The 15,988-nt window shown below is 36.9% G+C and overlaps 3 protein-coding genes across 7 annotated transcripts in view; 1 reads left to right on the forward strand and 2 right to left on the reverse strand.

Annotated features, from left to right (window-relative positions):
• Rtgef (Rho-type guanine nucleotide exchange factor) lies at positions 1 to 5,891 on the reverse strand. Of its 4 annotated transcripts, XM_071771970.1 has the most exons (12): positions 5,192 to 5,789; positions 4,917 to 5,043; positions 4,567 to 4,744; positions 4,271 to 4,486; positions 3,876 to 4,074; positions 3,553 to 3,780; positions 3,384 to 3,462; positions 3,124 to 3,242; positions 1,144 to 1,321; positions 950 to 1,051; positions 775 to 859; positions 1 to 426 (listed from the first exon to the last, which is right to left on the reverse strand). In XM_071771970.1, exons 1-12 carry the CDS (start codon positions 5,258 to 5,260, stop codon positions 273 to 275), a joined length of 1,734 nt encoding a protein of 577 aa, XP_071628071.1. In that variant the 5' UTR covers positions 5,261 to 5,789; the 3' UTR covers positions 1 to 272. The 4 variants fall into 4 exon arrangements, 1 of the variants encoding a protein (XP_071628071.1); XR_011731057.1 differs by lacking the exon at positions 1 to 426 and having other exon boundaries at positions 950 to 1,068; positions 5,192 to 5,891; XR_011731055.1 differs by lacking the exons at positions 1 to 426; positions 775 to 859 and having other exon boundaries at positions 1,878 to 3,242; positions 5,192 to 5,785.
• LOC139809227 (uncharacterized) lies at positions 5,830 to 13,909 on the forward strand. Of its 2 annotated transcripts, XM_071771987.1 has the most exons (10): positions 5,830 to 5,967; positions 6,285 to 6,353; positions 6,746 to 6,914; positions 7,384 to 7,494; positions 7,580 to 8,266; positions 9,141 to 9,388; positions 10,416 to 10,738; positions 11,102 to 11,345; positions 11,719 to 11,999; positions 12,471 to 13,909. In XM_071771987.1, the coding sequence occupies exons 5-10, from the start codon at positions 8,143 to 8,145 to the stop codon at positions 12,709 to 12,711; spliced, it is 1,461 nt and encodes a 486-aa protein (XP_071628088.1). In that variant the 5' UTR covers positions 5,830 to 5,967; positions 6,285 to 6,353; positions 6,746 to 6,914; positions 7,384 to 7,494; positions 7,580 to 8,142; the 3' UTR covers positions 12,712 to 13,909. The 2 variants fall into 2 exon arrangements, with proteins under 2 accessions (XP_071628088.1, XP_071628087.1); XM_071771986.1 differs by lacking the exon at positions 5,830 to 5,967 and having other exon boundaries at positions 6,285 to 6,410.
• The window catches only part of LOC139809235 (protein lethal(2)essential for life), a 3,106-nt gene continuing 572 nt past the window's right edge, over positions 13,455 to 15,988 (reverse strand). Inside the window, exon 2 of the mRNA XM_071772015.1 lies at positions 13,455 to 15,347. Within this exon, the coding sequence (XP_071628116.1) occupies positions 14,829 to 15,341 (513 nt within the window). The 5' untranslated portion in view covers positions 15,342 to 15,347 and the 3' untranslated portion in view covers positions 13,455 to 14,828. The remainder of the gene's footprint in view (positions 15,348 to 15,988) is intronic.

Consider the following 15,988-nt stretch of genomic DNA (forward strand, 5'->3'; position numbering starts at 1 on the left):
TTTACTGAATATCTTTTTTATTGCCGAGTGTGTACAATATACTAAAAAAATACATAAATAATTTTTTTACATGTATATTTCTCTATCTTATATTTATCACATATACATATATGTATATATATATCATAAAAATAGTAAACTTTATGAAAACATTCCAACAACACGCGACATATATTATGCGTTTTATGATTAAAACTCGTATATATGAGATGAACATTGTGAAAAATTTATTCTTGAACACTTCTTATAATTCTTTGATGTTATCGACTTTCTTATCCGTCTATAACTCCCATACTGCGTTTTACCGTAGCAGCTAACGAGAGTCGCGATCTTCTTTCCTCATCCAATTGTTTTGTTAGTAGCGACATTTGCGATTGTAAGTCAGTCATTTGATTCTTCAAGGTTTTAACAGTTTCCGATAATGTTCTGTGTATGTAAAAAGTACACGTTAATAAGTATTAATACATACATTAATAATATATAGTACTATTATGTTATACATTATTATCAATTTCCAATACAAATATGAATATATCACATCATCCAATCTCTAAAGCTTATATAGCATAATTTAAAAAGAATTAGGAAAAGAAAAAACGATTTCTTCTCTGTTTCTCAATCAATTTAACCAGCAACATAATGATAATATATTTCTGATACAAATTAATGCGAGCAATTTTTCATTTTTATAGAAATTATCAAATTTAAACATATTTTTTGTAAAAAAAAGAAGGTAGAAAGGTATATTTTTTCAAAATATATTTTTATATTCACCTGTCATTACAAGATTCCCAGTTGCCCCTGTTATGCGTCAATGATATCCTGTCCCGTGATTTTTGCGGCTCATAATCTAGCATTGCTAGAAAAATAACAATTTCTTCATGATATAAAGACACGCGGAAAAGTTTCAACACAGTTATACATATATTAGACCAATTAAAAAACTTACAATTAGACTCTCCAGAATGGACAGTAAATCTAGCATTGACAGAAAGACAATAACCTTCTATTACTTTCAGTATGATCGCATCGTCTTCAAACTGTCGCTCGTCTGTAATATAAAACGTGCTATAGAAAACAGATTGAAAACTTGGTTGTACATTACATATCAAATGTTTTCATATTTAGTATTAAAATACTTACTGCATGATCGTGGTGAGCGTGATGTATCTGTAGTAGTATCTATTTTTCCAAAATTCTTAAGAGAATATAGGGGAGGTGCAGGTCTTAATGATGCAATACTCCAAGGTGTCTTAATCCCTGGAGATGTACAATGCTCCATTGCCGGTCGTTGGTGCTTTCCGTTCGGCTGATTGCTCATCTGCAATACATAGCATTATTTGTAATATTTCAACAATACATAATTAGAATTGTTTCTATTGCATACATGCGATGCATGAACTAAAAGTTTCTCTGTGGTTGGAATTTATTTTATAAAATATACATATATATGTATATGTATATTTTTTTGCTATTGTTTTGCAGGGTTCTATTTTTAATATCAAAACATTTCTTAATCTAAAAATACACTATAAAAAAGAGAAGTACTATGATTGTAATTATATTACTTTGGAGTGCACGCCCTACCTGAAGACTAAAGCTGCGTCTACTCAAAATCAAGCTAACTAGAATCTTTTGCGAGGTAAATGATGGTTGCGACGTAATAAAATAAAGGCATACGCACAGAAATTCGTGATGTTTTTCGATACTATTCTATAATGTATTGTGTTAGTAAAGCGACAGCTTACTTCACACAACATGGCTGTGAAATAAGAGCATACGATTTTTTTTGGTAGAGAAAATGATAATTAGTAAAAACACCAGCATGGTTAAAAAACTGAAATGATCAAAGAAACAGCCATGCCATGGAAGCTTGCCTTGTTCCGTGCATCCAAATATCGGGATAGATTTCTTGAGCCACCAATGAGCATATAATCCAGATGAATACACTTGATTTGTTGGCTCGTCATATTCCTCCATAATCGGCTGGATTGGACGAACCACGCGTCTCCCGATTTTCTTAATTACGCACTGATGCGCGTATGGTATCGGTTGCGTGTACCTTTTTCCTTGTACATTTCCATAATTTATCAGAGGTTGAATCAATACAGTTTCATGAACATTCTTCTCGCTATTATCGGGATCATCGTTAGCATTGCTATCACCGACATCGTTAGATCTCGCAAGGCTTGTACATTCGTCAATATTTTTGGACGAAGCCAGCGAGTGAGCGCTATCTCGAGGCGTAGAGCCGAATGGCGAGGTGCAAATACACTGATGCTCAAACTTATTCTCATCATTATCGCTTTCGCTATGAGATGTTCTTACAGGATCTGTATATTTAGTATGACTAGATGCATATGACTTGTAACAGGAATTGACTTCAGATGAACGTAAGTGATAACTCTCGGCCATTCCCGAGTCCGAAGACCGTAAACTACTATTTGCGCACATTTCTCGAAATTCCCTCCCGACGCTATCGCAGTTATCGTTCTGGGCGGAAGTCACGGAATATCGAACCGGGATGTCCGAGTTCTTCGGATAAAACTCCTCGATCGCTTTTAAATATTTATAATTCACAGTCCGATCGCTGTGATCTCTGCCATGTGAAATTTCCAAATGCTCCCGACAAAATTTATTACGTGCTTGAAGATTTGACGTATACGATTTGCTTGACGCGAGCGGAACGTTTGGCAGGACGTGACTCATTGTAGCACCAGCAGGTAAACTCTTACTAGTCTCAAAAGTACATCGATTCTCGCAATTAACTCTCGGCGCGAAATTCGTGAGTGAGGAAGTGCTCGCGATTCCGACGGTACTAAGATCAGTATTGTCCGTTACATATCTAACGTCCAATATTAACGAGGATTTACGCAATATTCGCGGCTCCTCTTGCACATTACTTTCAATGAGTGTATCCGACTCTGATCCTTCGCTAGCACTAGTGGGAAAAATAGTATAGGTCACACTGCACTTTCTCATTTTCACGTTACTCAAATCTGGCCTCAGGACATATTGAATATATAATAATTTCTTCATTAATTCAGGATATATGACTTTTCTCCTCACGAGCTTCGCAAAGTATCTCGAGAGTCGAGCGTACGGAGGATGATGGCAACTCACACGAGGGATAGTTGGCGATTTCAGGAGGCTGGTGCACTGTTCCTGAATTAAGAGATCGATCCAACGCTGTCTCTCTTCCCTTGTAGCACACAGCACGACGATGCTTTCGATCATTGGTCCTTAAAACATACGTAAAGCATACGCATTTTATTATTTATGTCATTATTTTAAGAAGCAATTGTTGCAAAGTCACAAAATAGCATTCTTTATTTGTTTTGCAACAGTATCAGGATATTTGAATAAAATATCGATAGCCATACCAGTGATCTCCAGAGCATTTCTTATTTCATCCGTGTCTTCCATTCCAGTTACATTAATGCCAGTTAACGGAAGTTTTCCCTATGCAAATAATCGCAGCGTGAATTAAAAATCTTGATATATTTCAATTGTGATTTTAAAGCAGCGTGACAGAGATGTTTTCAAGTCTACCTCGTAAATGAAGGAACTCATCCTGGCACTGGTACTAAGCACCAGCAGTGTGGTAGGAAATAAAACAAAGTATCTATCTCTACGATCTACGCCGGTTGCTAGGGTTACTGATCCAACGTGAATAATCTCGCCTAATGAATTTAATTCTTCACCTTCCCAACCTTTGATTCCACTAGTTAATATTTGAAGTGCTAATTCACGTTGCTTACGTATGGAAGCGCAATGATCCTACGAATAAAATGAACTGCGATAAGCAAGTGTAAATTGTAAACATTGATAATAACTTTTTTGTACATATAAAAGATATAGATGAGTTATCGTACCGCGATTTCTCTGTATACTGTTATGCTACGTTGAGTATCCCCTCTGTCGGGATGATTTTTTTCGGTGTATCTTTCTAATTCCTGAAGCATAGCAGAATACTTGTCCAATCTTCGGAACGGCTTGCTGAGGCCAGTTGTTAATACTAATATACCAGGCGATATCGCTCCACTGCGCTCCATAAATTCATTTAATTCATCTCTAAAATAATAATACATGATTGATACATGCAATAATACATGAACTTAATCTCAAAAAAATACCCAGAAACAAATCGTAACACTGCATTATCTCCTTGAAGGGCAGAAACCTTCAAATTCCATAATAAAGGCCAAGACTCTATTCATGATATAGCGTTCCATCGAAAAACAAAAAGATACATTTTCTAGACACCTACCTATACCTATCTAATATGCAAACGGCTTGCGGATGATTATTGCAATATGTAGCGTGAATAGACTTTAGCCTTGGTGCGATAGTCAGGAAAAGATTCCCTACTCTTGCAGAGAGTCCTTGCAAAATGGTTCCTTCCAAGTTTGCCAATAAACATTGGTGAGTCTCGAGGACCTCGTGTACATTACCGAGTAGCTGCTTATACTCCTCCTTCTTCAATCTACATATAATTGAAAATTTCTGTTATACAAGATATACGTAACATTTTTTTTCTTGTATCCATTAAGCGACATGACTTACATATTCGATGTTTCGAGAGGTTGTAAAAAATTATTCACTAGTCCTTGCAGTTCAGCTACATTTACCCTTTCAGAATCGACGATATCCTTTAACACTATATCGCGATTGAGTTTTTGATGCGCAGGTGACTCCTGTGGACTCCTTTCTGGAGACGTCTTAATCGACGCATGACCACCATCTGTATGTATTAGAATATATACAATATATGAAAGACATACAATTATTTTCAGCATTAGAACACACATGATATGAACATATTAAAATATGTATTAAAAGAAAAGATCGTAAACAAATGAAATTGCATACCATTTAAGGTACTCGAATTTAAACGTATTCAAAAGTTACCGTACCTGGAACTCTGTATTCTTTGACATAATTCGAAGGGAACCAACCAGTCTTATCGTGCAACGTGCCCTCCCACCAGCCTTCGTCGTCCACCTGAGTTATCGTTATTACATCTCCTTTCTTGAAGCACAACTAGAAAAACAAAAGCACGGCATAGTGCACAAGACACATCTGAACGCGTTTTTAGAAACTATGACAATATTCACTCCAGGAGTGCGATATTTGAAATACTCTACGGGAAAAGAGAAAGGGGGAAAAGGGAGAAGGAGTGCCACGTTACCTCGTCGTTGTTCTTTCCCTTGAAGGAGAAAAGCGCCGTGACGAATTTCGGTGCATCGGGCTTCGACATAACTCCTGGTGTTGATCAACCGCGAGCAGTGGAGAAACGTCGGGGGGCTAATTCCCAGGTAGCATCTCCATGCATCGTTCCTTCACACGAGATCAACACGCAGCCTTCGAACCTGCCTGCCCGCGCGACTGTCCAACTGCGTCCAACGGTCCCTCGTGGAGATGGTGTCTATATCTCTCGACTCTCGATGAGCACCAGCAGCACAGCTGTAGCTCCTATTTTTAAGGATGTCCGCTGCGTCGCAACCAACACCGGACCGGACGAGCTCCCGTCAGCTCGTCACATGTTCCAGCGAAACCCTCTCGCGCCTGTCACGAAAAAGTTCGTCGCGCGATCGCCGTGCACAAATGTGGTAGTATAGTTGTGCGGTGCCATACTTTACAGCGGCTGGCGTACACGTGTACAACAGTTATAAAACGCGCACACACACGCGTGCACACGCGCGCTGCCAGAAGCCAGGACCTGATAGACTCGCGTCTATAAATAAACACAACCGCTGTGTGTGCGTGTGTCACGTATAATTACGAACGCGCATCCGCGGGGCGATACGTTGCCGTGGCCGTGAGGATATTTTTTCCCAGCATTCAGTTCATCCGTTTCGGAAAGATGTGGAGTGTGCTATACGAGCGCGAACGAAGGAAACACCGAGGGAATGCTATACGTCCGCGGCATTTATGGTCAAGATGGTCAAGATTTCGATTCCGCGTGTAAATTTATTTTTACAATAAGCCGATTTAAATTTCACGCCTTTTTCTAATTAAAACCAGTTCAATTAAACGCATTCTTACGCATTAATATAACGTAATATGCGACAAATGTCCAACGTGTATTATAGCTTCTAGAGAAAACAACTTACGTTACGTGAAATATATTACAAAAAAACAAATATTTCACGTGTCATATACGACGAATTGGTATAACGAAGAGTAAAGACACCGTTGAACTGTTCTGTTTTGATGTATGGTGAGGTGGAACTATTAGAATTGCACTGCACACTGATGAGTTTTCCCCTCTTTTCTAACAGCTGACTATAACCGGCCAACTGCCGGACGAGAAGCCCAGCAAGACTCGTAGTGGTGGAAGCTTCGTTCAAGTGCAGATCTATTCACTACGCTATGACCCTAAACCGGGCCTGAAACATTTTGGCTAGGTCAAAAATCAAATTTAACGAATAAACAGCTCTAATAATTATTCTAATTATTTAAATAGACTTTTTACGGGTTCTTGTTATTAAATTTTTTGTAACAAATATCAATACTTTGCTAATGTAACCGTACGGCGATTTTCGATGCGATATCAATTTATTAATATCTATATGCAACAGCAAGCTAAAAGATATACTTTTGCATCTGCTATGTAACAATTTGTGTACACCGCATTCTATAAAAGAGCGCGATTTAAGAATTTCAATTTTAAATTTAATCCCTATTTTTTCTAAGGTGTGATCATATGTTTTCATATTATAATTATCTAAACTAATTACAGCTAACAGATACTATTGCGAGTTACTTGTGGATTAGAGTAGCATCTTGACTACTACGACGATGCAACGGAAATTCATTTAATGTCCGGAACGATGCTATTAAAGGTTGGAAGGCGAACCGGATGCGAAAGACAATTATTTCGCAATTCATTCGATCAGCTTGAAAGCAACGTAAGTTCTTCAGGGCTCATATTGCTTTTTAAGTGACTAGATAAAATAAATATAAAATTAACAAAAATGACAAAATATTAAAAATACATTTTGAATTCTCAATGAATTGATTAATTTTTAATATTTTTATAGTTTCACGCTTCTCTCACACAATGGACGCATTAATTTCTAGAATGTTGGTTATAATTCCTATAATTCCCATATTTGTAATAATATTGATTATATTAATTAACTAAAAATGTATATTTTTTTATTGCATCATTGAAGAAATGATATCGGATTTGTATAATAAACAAGGTATTGCATTAAGTTACAAATTGATCGCGCAAGAAATCTCGGATCATTAGAAAAAAAAAGAAACGAAAATCACTAAGAATGTATATAATCTATTTCAATTATAATATTTTAGACACTTAATTGTTATTAGTTATACAGAGGAAAATTTTGATTATATATTTTACTGCTTCAGGACACGTATTATGAAACTTTTTGGAATGGATTCCCCGATCGATGGTCAGAAAACGTGTTTAAATAATCCGGCACTATACGTTCCCAAGAGAGGATGGTTTTTCTAAAGCAGGTTTGTTTGAAGAGCTTATTCGATTTCTGCTACAATCATCCACCGTCCGTTGCTAAGATGGATTTTGACCCTTTGGGATCTTCAGGTATAACTTGATTGAGACGCTTATATCTGGGCGAGCAGTACACGCCTATACCGCGTTCAGGATGGAAAATCCATCATGGGGATCGCTTCCACATGACCGACCACACCACAATGCGACCTGCGCAACATACGCTGATATCGTTGAAGCGAGAGATCAGAATTGGATGGTTGTATAGCAAAGGGAGAAAGAGATGGATAAAGAGGAAACCACGCAAGAAGAAGGCGAGGGGAGAGGCACGGATGGAGATAAAGCGATTGACCCTCGCTCTCTCAATGACCTGTCGGCGATATCGTTCCACTAAATTTACTGACGTGCCTCTTCGGTCAGTCAAACGCGTGCACACACGCCTCGCCAGTCGGTTACGGGCCACACCGCTTATCTTCATCCACCCTTGGCAGGCAGAGATAGGAACTGTCGGTGCCAGTGGAGCTACAAAACGTGTCGCGAACTTATCTTAAGATAAACCGTGGAATTAATTGATATATCAATCGGCGTAGGGTCGTAGGGCCAGGTATTAAGTGACACATTGGTGTATTCTCGAGTGAAGTTCTAAAAGATAAAAGATGCGGTGTGAGAAGCGATTGGGAATGCGAGTGTACGCGACGGTTTTCTTGGTGGTCTTCTGCTTCCTGTGTTCCCCGTGTGCGGGCGACGAGCCAAAGGCGAGCAACGCCGCGTCGTCGATAGGTATGACATTCGTCAACAGATGTGATTCTATCAAATTGGTTACCAGCAACGCCTGGAAATACTTTCTAAAATTATTTGAAGCGCAATTGCGTTGAACATTACATGACACAAGAATCACGCCTTTCCCAATTGATTCTTATTTCCTCCTAGCTCTATATATTTCTCATGATTATTTAAATATGTAAATTATTTATTATGTAATCAAATTGGATATCGTGTGGGCGCAGGAGACTCTAATTTTCCCAATTATTCTCTATCGGGCTCTTGATAAATTATCACTTATTAAATTTAAATACTTCATTCAATAAAATTGTATATTACGTAGATAAATGACTATAATTTATCTAATTATTTGTCGCTGATTTTGGATTTTCTGGATATTGTTTTAACGTCGCCTAATATCTCGAATTGAAAATTATGTAGAGGAGGAATTATAATTTGCCTAATTGCTTCTTGATTGCAATTTAAAGATAAACTGATTGAAAAAAAATTCAACTTGAAAATATTAATTTTTACTGTACAGGATTAAAAAATGATTGACGTTAGTCGTTTCATAATAACTACGATGCACTATTTACTACGTTATGTCTCATGATATAAATAATTCCTGTTTCTTACGCAATATAACGTACAGTTCAAGGGGCAGCCATAACAGATCGTTGCGGGATAGAGTTATCTCATTTGCAAGTCTCAATAATTAATTTTCGTATAAAATCTCAATCATTAATTCTCCGCACCAATGATAATTTCGTAATTTAAAAAATTTGCCTCTCGTGAAATTGGCTTTATAATACTATTTTTCCATATTTATTTATCATTTATAATGCGGCACGATTTGACTCGTTGATTGAGCAAAAAATCTGATTTATTCTAGACAAGAGTAAAGCAGCTCAGATGGCAGCGGGCGAGCAGCGGCTCGGGGATCAGATTCGCGCTATCCTCAAGCATTATCAGCAAGACGATCCCGTCGGGCTTCCGGGCGCACCGATACCGGATCCGATGCCAGTGCCGGATATGAAGCATTCCTTTTCCATGTACACGATGAATTTCAAGCAGATCAGCGTTTACGGGCTGTCCAAGTTTCGTATCGAACATGTGGAATCGGAATTGGCACGTATGCAGGTAAATTAAAAAAGTGAAAAACGAAGCAAGAGAGAGAGAGAGAGAGAGAGAGAGAGAGAGAGAGAGAGAGATGAAAATATTCGAGAAGAAGTGAAACTCAAATTAATGCGCTAATATTTCTTTTTTAATGCTCTTGATTAGATTCTGCGATTAAAATGTATACACCGCGTATACATTATAGGATATCGCATGGAGAAAATATGTAGTTTGGTGTTACAATTGTTAATAGTTATAGTTATTATTAGTTTATAATAATATAATAATATAATTAATTATTAATATAGCTATGAATGGTTTAAAAGTAACGTTAGTTTACAGTTATAAATTTAGTGTCAATGCGAGAAATTAGTTTTATACCGATAACTTTAAAAGTTTACAACATCATAGATTTTATTATTCGATTGATTTCCTTGTTAAAACAACAATGCAAAGATATAAGTAGAAACTCCACCGTTAAATTTTAATTAATATAACATTTAATAAAAATTATTAATTTATAATTCACACGCGTAAAACGTTTTTAGTAAGCGAAATATTAAATGTTTGAACTTTTACATGAATCCATGTTTGTAGAAAATGTTTACGTAGAAAATAAGATGATTATATTTCAAGCGGACGCAGTAGAAATATGATAATCAATACAATACTGATTGTGAGACACTGTAATAACGAATGTGTGGAAAGTACAATATACTTTTCCGACTAATCTAACAAAATCTTTTTTTATTAATTATATAGGAAAATATTTAAATTATTAATTTGCAAGGACTTTTAAAATATGATTTACACATAATTCTGTACATAGAATATCTTGTAAATATCTCTGTATTTTTTTCTTATTTTTTATATGTCTTCTTTTTAAAGTTATCAAATTTTTATTTTTTATTTAGCTTTACAAATTTTTTTATTATATCACATAGTTTATAGTATTATTATTATATTTATTTAGTTATATGCACTTGCGATGTTTATATCTCCAATTTTACTGTCTTTGCTAGAAATTTAAGAACAAATGTATTTTTTTAAGGTATCTGTCGCAGTAAGGATTGACAGTCTTGATATTCGTGGATTATACACACTGGCGTCATGGCTCTCGAGATCCGCCGGCGATTTTATAGTGAAACTCACCGGTGTCATGGTCGAGGGTATCGCCAGGCTGGAAGTGGGCACCGATGGCAAATTGCAAGCTCAGGACATCGACATGGATCTGACTTTCGACAAAATTGACATGGACTTCAAGAATCTAGGATTTCTCGGATCAGTTTTTCAAGGTGTCATTAACTCCATCGGCACCTTTATCTTTGACAGCATCAAACCATTCATATTGAAGGAAGTTAATACAAACGTAAGGTACGATTACGATATCTAAAAATATAAATAAAAAAAAGATAAGAAAAATAGAGAGCAAGGAAAGTAGCGATGGAAGTATTACATAAATGATGTTAGTCAAAGAATAATCGATTTTTCAAAAGGACAGTAATCTAATATTGACGCCGGTTTTAATTTACGTTTTTTATGACATTGTTCTTTCTTTAAATTTTGATATTTATGAATCTATTAATTTAAATCTTACATATCTTTTTTTATAAAGTTCTGTGCGTTTTAATAATAATAAATAATTTTTTTTATTCTTTTGAAAAAGGAAGAATTTAAAATAATTTCTTGTTTATTTTTTCGACGATATATATTGATATGTCGATGATATATTTATAGGGGCGAGGTAAATAAGCAGATATCACAATTACCGCAATACTTCCCGAATTCGATTTCGCCCTTCGATATGGCAATCGCAGAAGCCCGCAAGTATGTTTCTCAGATGGGCTGTGATCCGTACAAGCTAAAGGATTACACCCAGAGCGTCGGTATATTCACCGTGACCTCGTCGCATACGTGGATCACCGGTCTAGCCAGTTTCTATCGCATGGGAAACATAACTATCACCATGGAGAACGGAACTGTAAGAGCGAGCTTTTTTAAGAGATCTATAATATTTAACTACGCGTGTAAAAGATGCCAACAGTAAAAATATTGCTGAAATCAGGTATAGACGAGGCTGCCGTATATATTTAGAAGAAGATGTAACGTTTAAACTTTAAACGAACGAGTTGTAATTTAATTTAAATAAATATATTTCGTCCATACGACGAAATTGCTAAACACAAAACAGCTGCAGGATTGGCCGTAATCGCAATCGTCGTTGCGTAAACATTACGCAAGATATCGCGCGCTTGCAAATCGCTTGCAACGCGCGGTTTTGGGGCTTTGCACGCGCGTAGGCGACGTATGTTTATCGTGGACTTTGTACTTATGCGTTACGACGCCTTATACAGGTATACGCGCTTCTGGACGTTGGTACCCAGGAATTGGAGGGCAAGACTCACTGGGAAGTGAGCGTGGTCGGCGGCTTCCTATCGCGCGCCGGCACCGTGTCCTTCACCGTGCAATACTTCCGGGTCCAGGTGAAGCTGGGCCAGCCGCTGGACACGCGGAAGCGCGCCGCCCTGGAGGAACTGGAGCTCGAATTGGGCAACGTCCAGGCGAGAATCCACGGTGCCGGCACGCTCGATTATCTCATGGAAGCGAGCATTAATATACTGCCGAACGTTTTAAGGTAAACCATAATAGATGCAGCCTTGTAAAATATGCGTCTCGCGCCGATTTCAAGGTGACGCCCGTAATTGGCGATTTTCCGACATCGATCGAATTACAATGAGCATTAGGAGGAAGTGTGTCTATAATGCGACGAAACCTTGACAATCTTCGAAACAATCTTCACAACAAACCTTTTTTTATAAATTCTACGTACGTCTCGGAATGTTTGATTAAATCTTAAAACAGTTTTGCGTTTTTTAGTTTTTACAAAATCCTTCTAAAGTCATACGTTACAATAATTGGGATATGATCTGGGATCTAAAAGATTATATAATCTTGGATTTTTCTGTTACATTCTCTACATTTAAATATTATCATATTTAGACTGAAAAAGATGATTCTGCATGACAAATTTTATTTTATCTTTTTTTGCTGTCTTAAAATTCCTTATTTAAGCTTCTAACTCCACTTTCTATTATACTTACTTTAGATATCAGATTATGGATGCTATCGAGGGGCCGTTAAAGAGACGCATACAAGAGGAGTTAGACAAGGTAGACACGGAGAAATTGATCGATGAGAAAATTCCGGAGATCGAGGAACAAGCTAGATGGATGCAGACTTTAGTGCCCGCAGAGGAAACGATTTTAGAGGAACCGACACTGCCACCGCAGAGCCTAGACGATCAAGTGCCGTTCTCCGAGAGCGAGGAAGAACGAGGGCCATCGTAAGAAAGACGCCCGCGAGCGGTCGAACGTTCAAACGTTTAATTTTATTTTAGACGGTCAATAATTCGGAATAAAATCTCATTCGTAATATAAACACGTACATCATACATCATGTATGCGTGCATTTTAACATGTCCATACATGTACATTCTGATTAATTGTTTAATTGTTCTGTATCACGCGACGAAATTCTATTTATAAATTATGAATTTAATTCCGTCATGAATTACGAATCGTCCAAAAGCAGGCTTCGCAGCAAAGACGGGAAATGTACGCACGTCTTCGTGACGTATTTGGCAAACATGCGCAATTTATGTGTCCGATGGATAATTTAGTAATGATTTGCCTAAGTTGAAATATTTATTGCGGCTTAGCCCTTTTTCATGTGCCACAAGCATGTCATTAAGATATAAATATTTAACAGCAAAAATTTTTTAAAAATAGAGCATTGGCCTTCAAAATTAAACCACGAACTTCGTTCGAAAAGAAATATTTACCAAATTTGCAACTAATAATAGTACACAAGTTAAATAATATAATTGCAATTTTGTTAAAATCGTATAAAATTACATATTTAAAGACGATTGTTTAAAAAAGGTATCAAGATTAAATCATTTTTATTTAAAAAAGAGCATTACTAGTATTATTAGAAACATATTACAATTACGATATAATTGCAAATTTGTAAGAATTACATGTAGTTATTTAGAGGTAATATTGTTCGATGATAATAATATAATACAAAATTAAATTAATATTAAACCTTTATTGAAGGAAATATTATTAGCAAAATATTACATTAATTTTAATAGAAAGCGAATAAAATTACAAATGACTGTGCGAAAGGTATCGCGAGAGTAAAATCACTGTATTAACACTGAATCTGGAATATATATATATATGTGTTTAGTCGTCACTTGAACACAATTGCAATCGTCTAACTCGAAATACGAATACGAAATACATTACATAATATCTCGCCTATAATTCTAACTTACTTCCTGGCTATAGTGACGAATAATTAATACCGCGTGATTTATCTATATCATTCATACATATTTTATGCAACACGCATTCCTTGCCAAAAAAGAGTTGTTACGTAAACAATCTATAAGTACGGGTTCTAAATCGAATTGTCGAGTTAACGATAACACGAATAAATTAAGTGAACGATTACATAATAAAGCCAAGCTCTACAGAACGTACGCAGTTGTTACATTTTAATAGCGAGTCACGGCGGCATGAACCATTTGAAACCAATCGCCGAGACGAATGATGTAATGTCTAACAGCGTCGTAAAGCTTCCTGACAGTAGCTATTGTTATTAACGTACGTGTTTTTTTAAAGCTATGAGAAAATAATCAACACAACGCGACTATACATATATATGTATGTTTTTTTACAATTTTCTACAATTAGCTAATTACGTTAAATATCGAAGTTCAAACGCGCGAAAGATGAGTCACGGCCGTAATTATGGAATCGATGGATGTCTATTAATTTCCGCTCTTGTACGCAATTGAAAGTGGATCTTTATTTTAAACGTAATAGTATGTAAATTTAATTCTGCAGTCTTTTTTTTTATCAATCTTAAGCTACGGTTCAAATAATAATCGTGACTCGTTTCTGATATACAGGAGTGCAATGCTGATACATACAGACATTCATGCATATATACATATAAAATTATATATTATTATACATATATGTATATGTATTAATACACATTTATATATAGATACATGTGTATACGTATATATATCAACAAATGTTTACAAAATCGATACATCGTACTGACCGGTTGTACATACATAATAGACATTTGCGAGGAAGCCGAATAACGCGAGTCAGTTATTGCGGAGAGATATCTGAAGGTCGTCTAAACATTCAAGAGACTGATGTAAACACCGACTAACTTTCTTCTCTGCCAGTGTTTAACTCTCCATCTCTTTCTAGATCGCGATACCGATTGTTATTACAGGCACGTAACTCTGCAAACTATTGGCTTTAAGAATGATCGCGGCTGTAAAAATAAAATGATTCGGAATACTTCGACGTCTTGGGGATTAATCCCTCGGACGCCGGACCACTTTCGCGTTTTCCGGAAACATTTCAGCGCGTTACTTGGCCTTGATGGCCGGCAAAAAGCTTCGTCGAATTGGCACGATTCGTTCGCCTGGCGCCGGTAATGCCAGTCTGGGCGCCGTGATGGTCAGGATACCATCGGACGACAAACTGGGCTTCACGTGGCCGATGTCGTAGCCCTTGGGTAGCAGGTAACGGCGTATGAACTGTCGCGACACGTAGCCGTGTCTGTCTTTCCTCTGATGGTGCTTGGCCTCGACGGTGATGCACTGGTCGTCGGTGCGCACGGTGATCTCCTCCGGCGCGAACTGCTGCACGTCCACGATTACCTGGTACTTGTTATCGTCGCGTTCGACCGTCGCCCAGCCGCCTATCTCGCGTTCCAGGTTCTCCACACTGCGCCACGGCCGGAACCTGTCGCGGACCGACGATAGCCACAGATCATCGTCGCGCACACTCAGCTTCCGAAAGTGGTCCTCTATCTCGCGGTGATAGCGGTCTATATCATCCCACCAGTTGCGGTATAGGTTTCTCGATACCAATGCCATGATTTTCTGCGGACAACCGGAAAATAGGCACTAATCATTATATATTTACCTGATTTACTTCTGACGCCTAACAGATTATCATTTTTATCATAGAATTGTTTGGAAAGATTCTAAATGAAAGATAAAACGTATTGGCAATTAAGTGAATGCAAACAAAATCTAAACGTAATATAATAGATAAGGATATAGATTTAATAATAAAAATACAAATATATATATTTGTATCTGATGAATAATTATAACGTATCTGATAAGTGCGCAAACTGAAATTGCTGGAAAAGTGCATTTAGCACTTATTTAAAATACTTATTTAAATAGGCGCTTTATCTACAGTACTTATTTTTAAAGAAATTTTGACGAGTCTAATATCTAGAATACTGAGCAATTTTTGCCTTGCTGCTTTTTGCTATTGCTTGGTTTTTTAACTGTACGATTTATCGTTCACGACGATATTTTCATATATCCTGAGAGACACAGCATGTAAATATTTATGTGTATTGCCCCGTCCTTCGAACACAGTATTGACAGTATGCAAAATCATCTGTTTTTGGAACATCTTCATTCGCGAACGAAAACAAGAGGCTCCTCTCATTCGGAGCAGTTTCACATTTGAACAAAAATCATAGATTACCGTATAACTTCACAAG

This window comes from Temnothorax longispinosus, chromosome 2 (assembly GCF_030848805.1).
Source record: "Temnothorax longispinosus isolate EJ_2023e chromosome 2, Tlon_JGU_v1, whole genome shotgun sequence".
Taxonomy (NCBI): domain Eukaryota; kingdom Metazoa; phylum Arthropoda; class Insecta; order Hymenoptera; family Formicidae; genus Temnothorax; species Temnothorax longispinosus.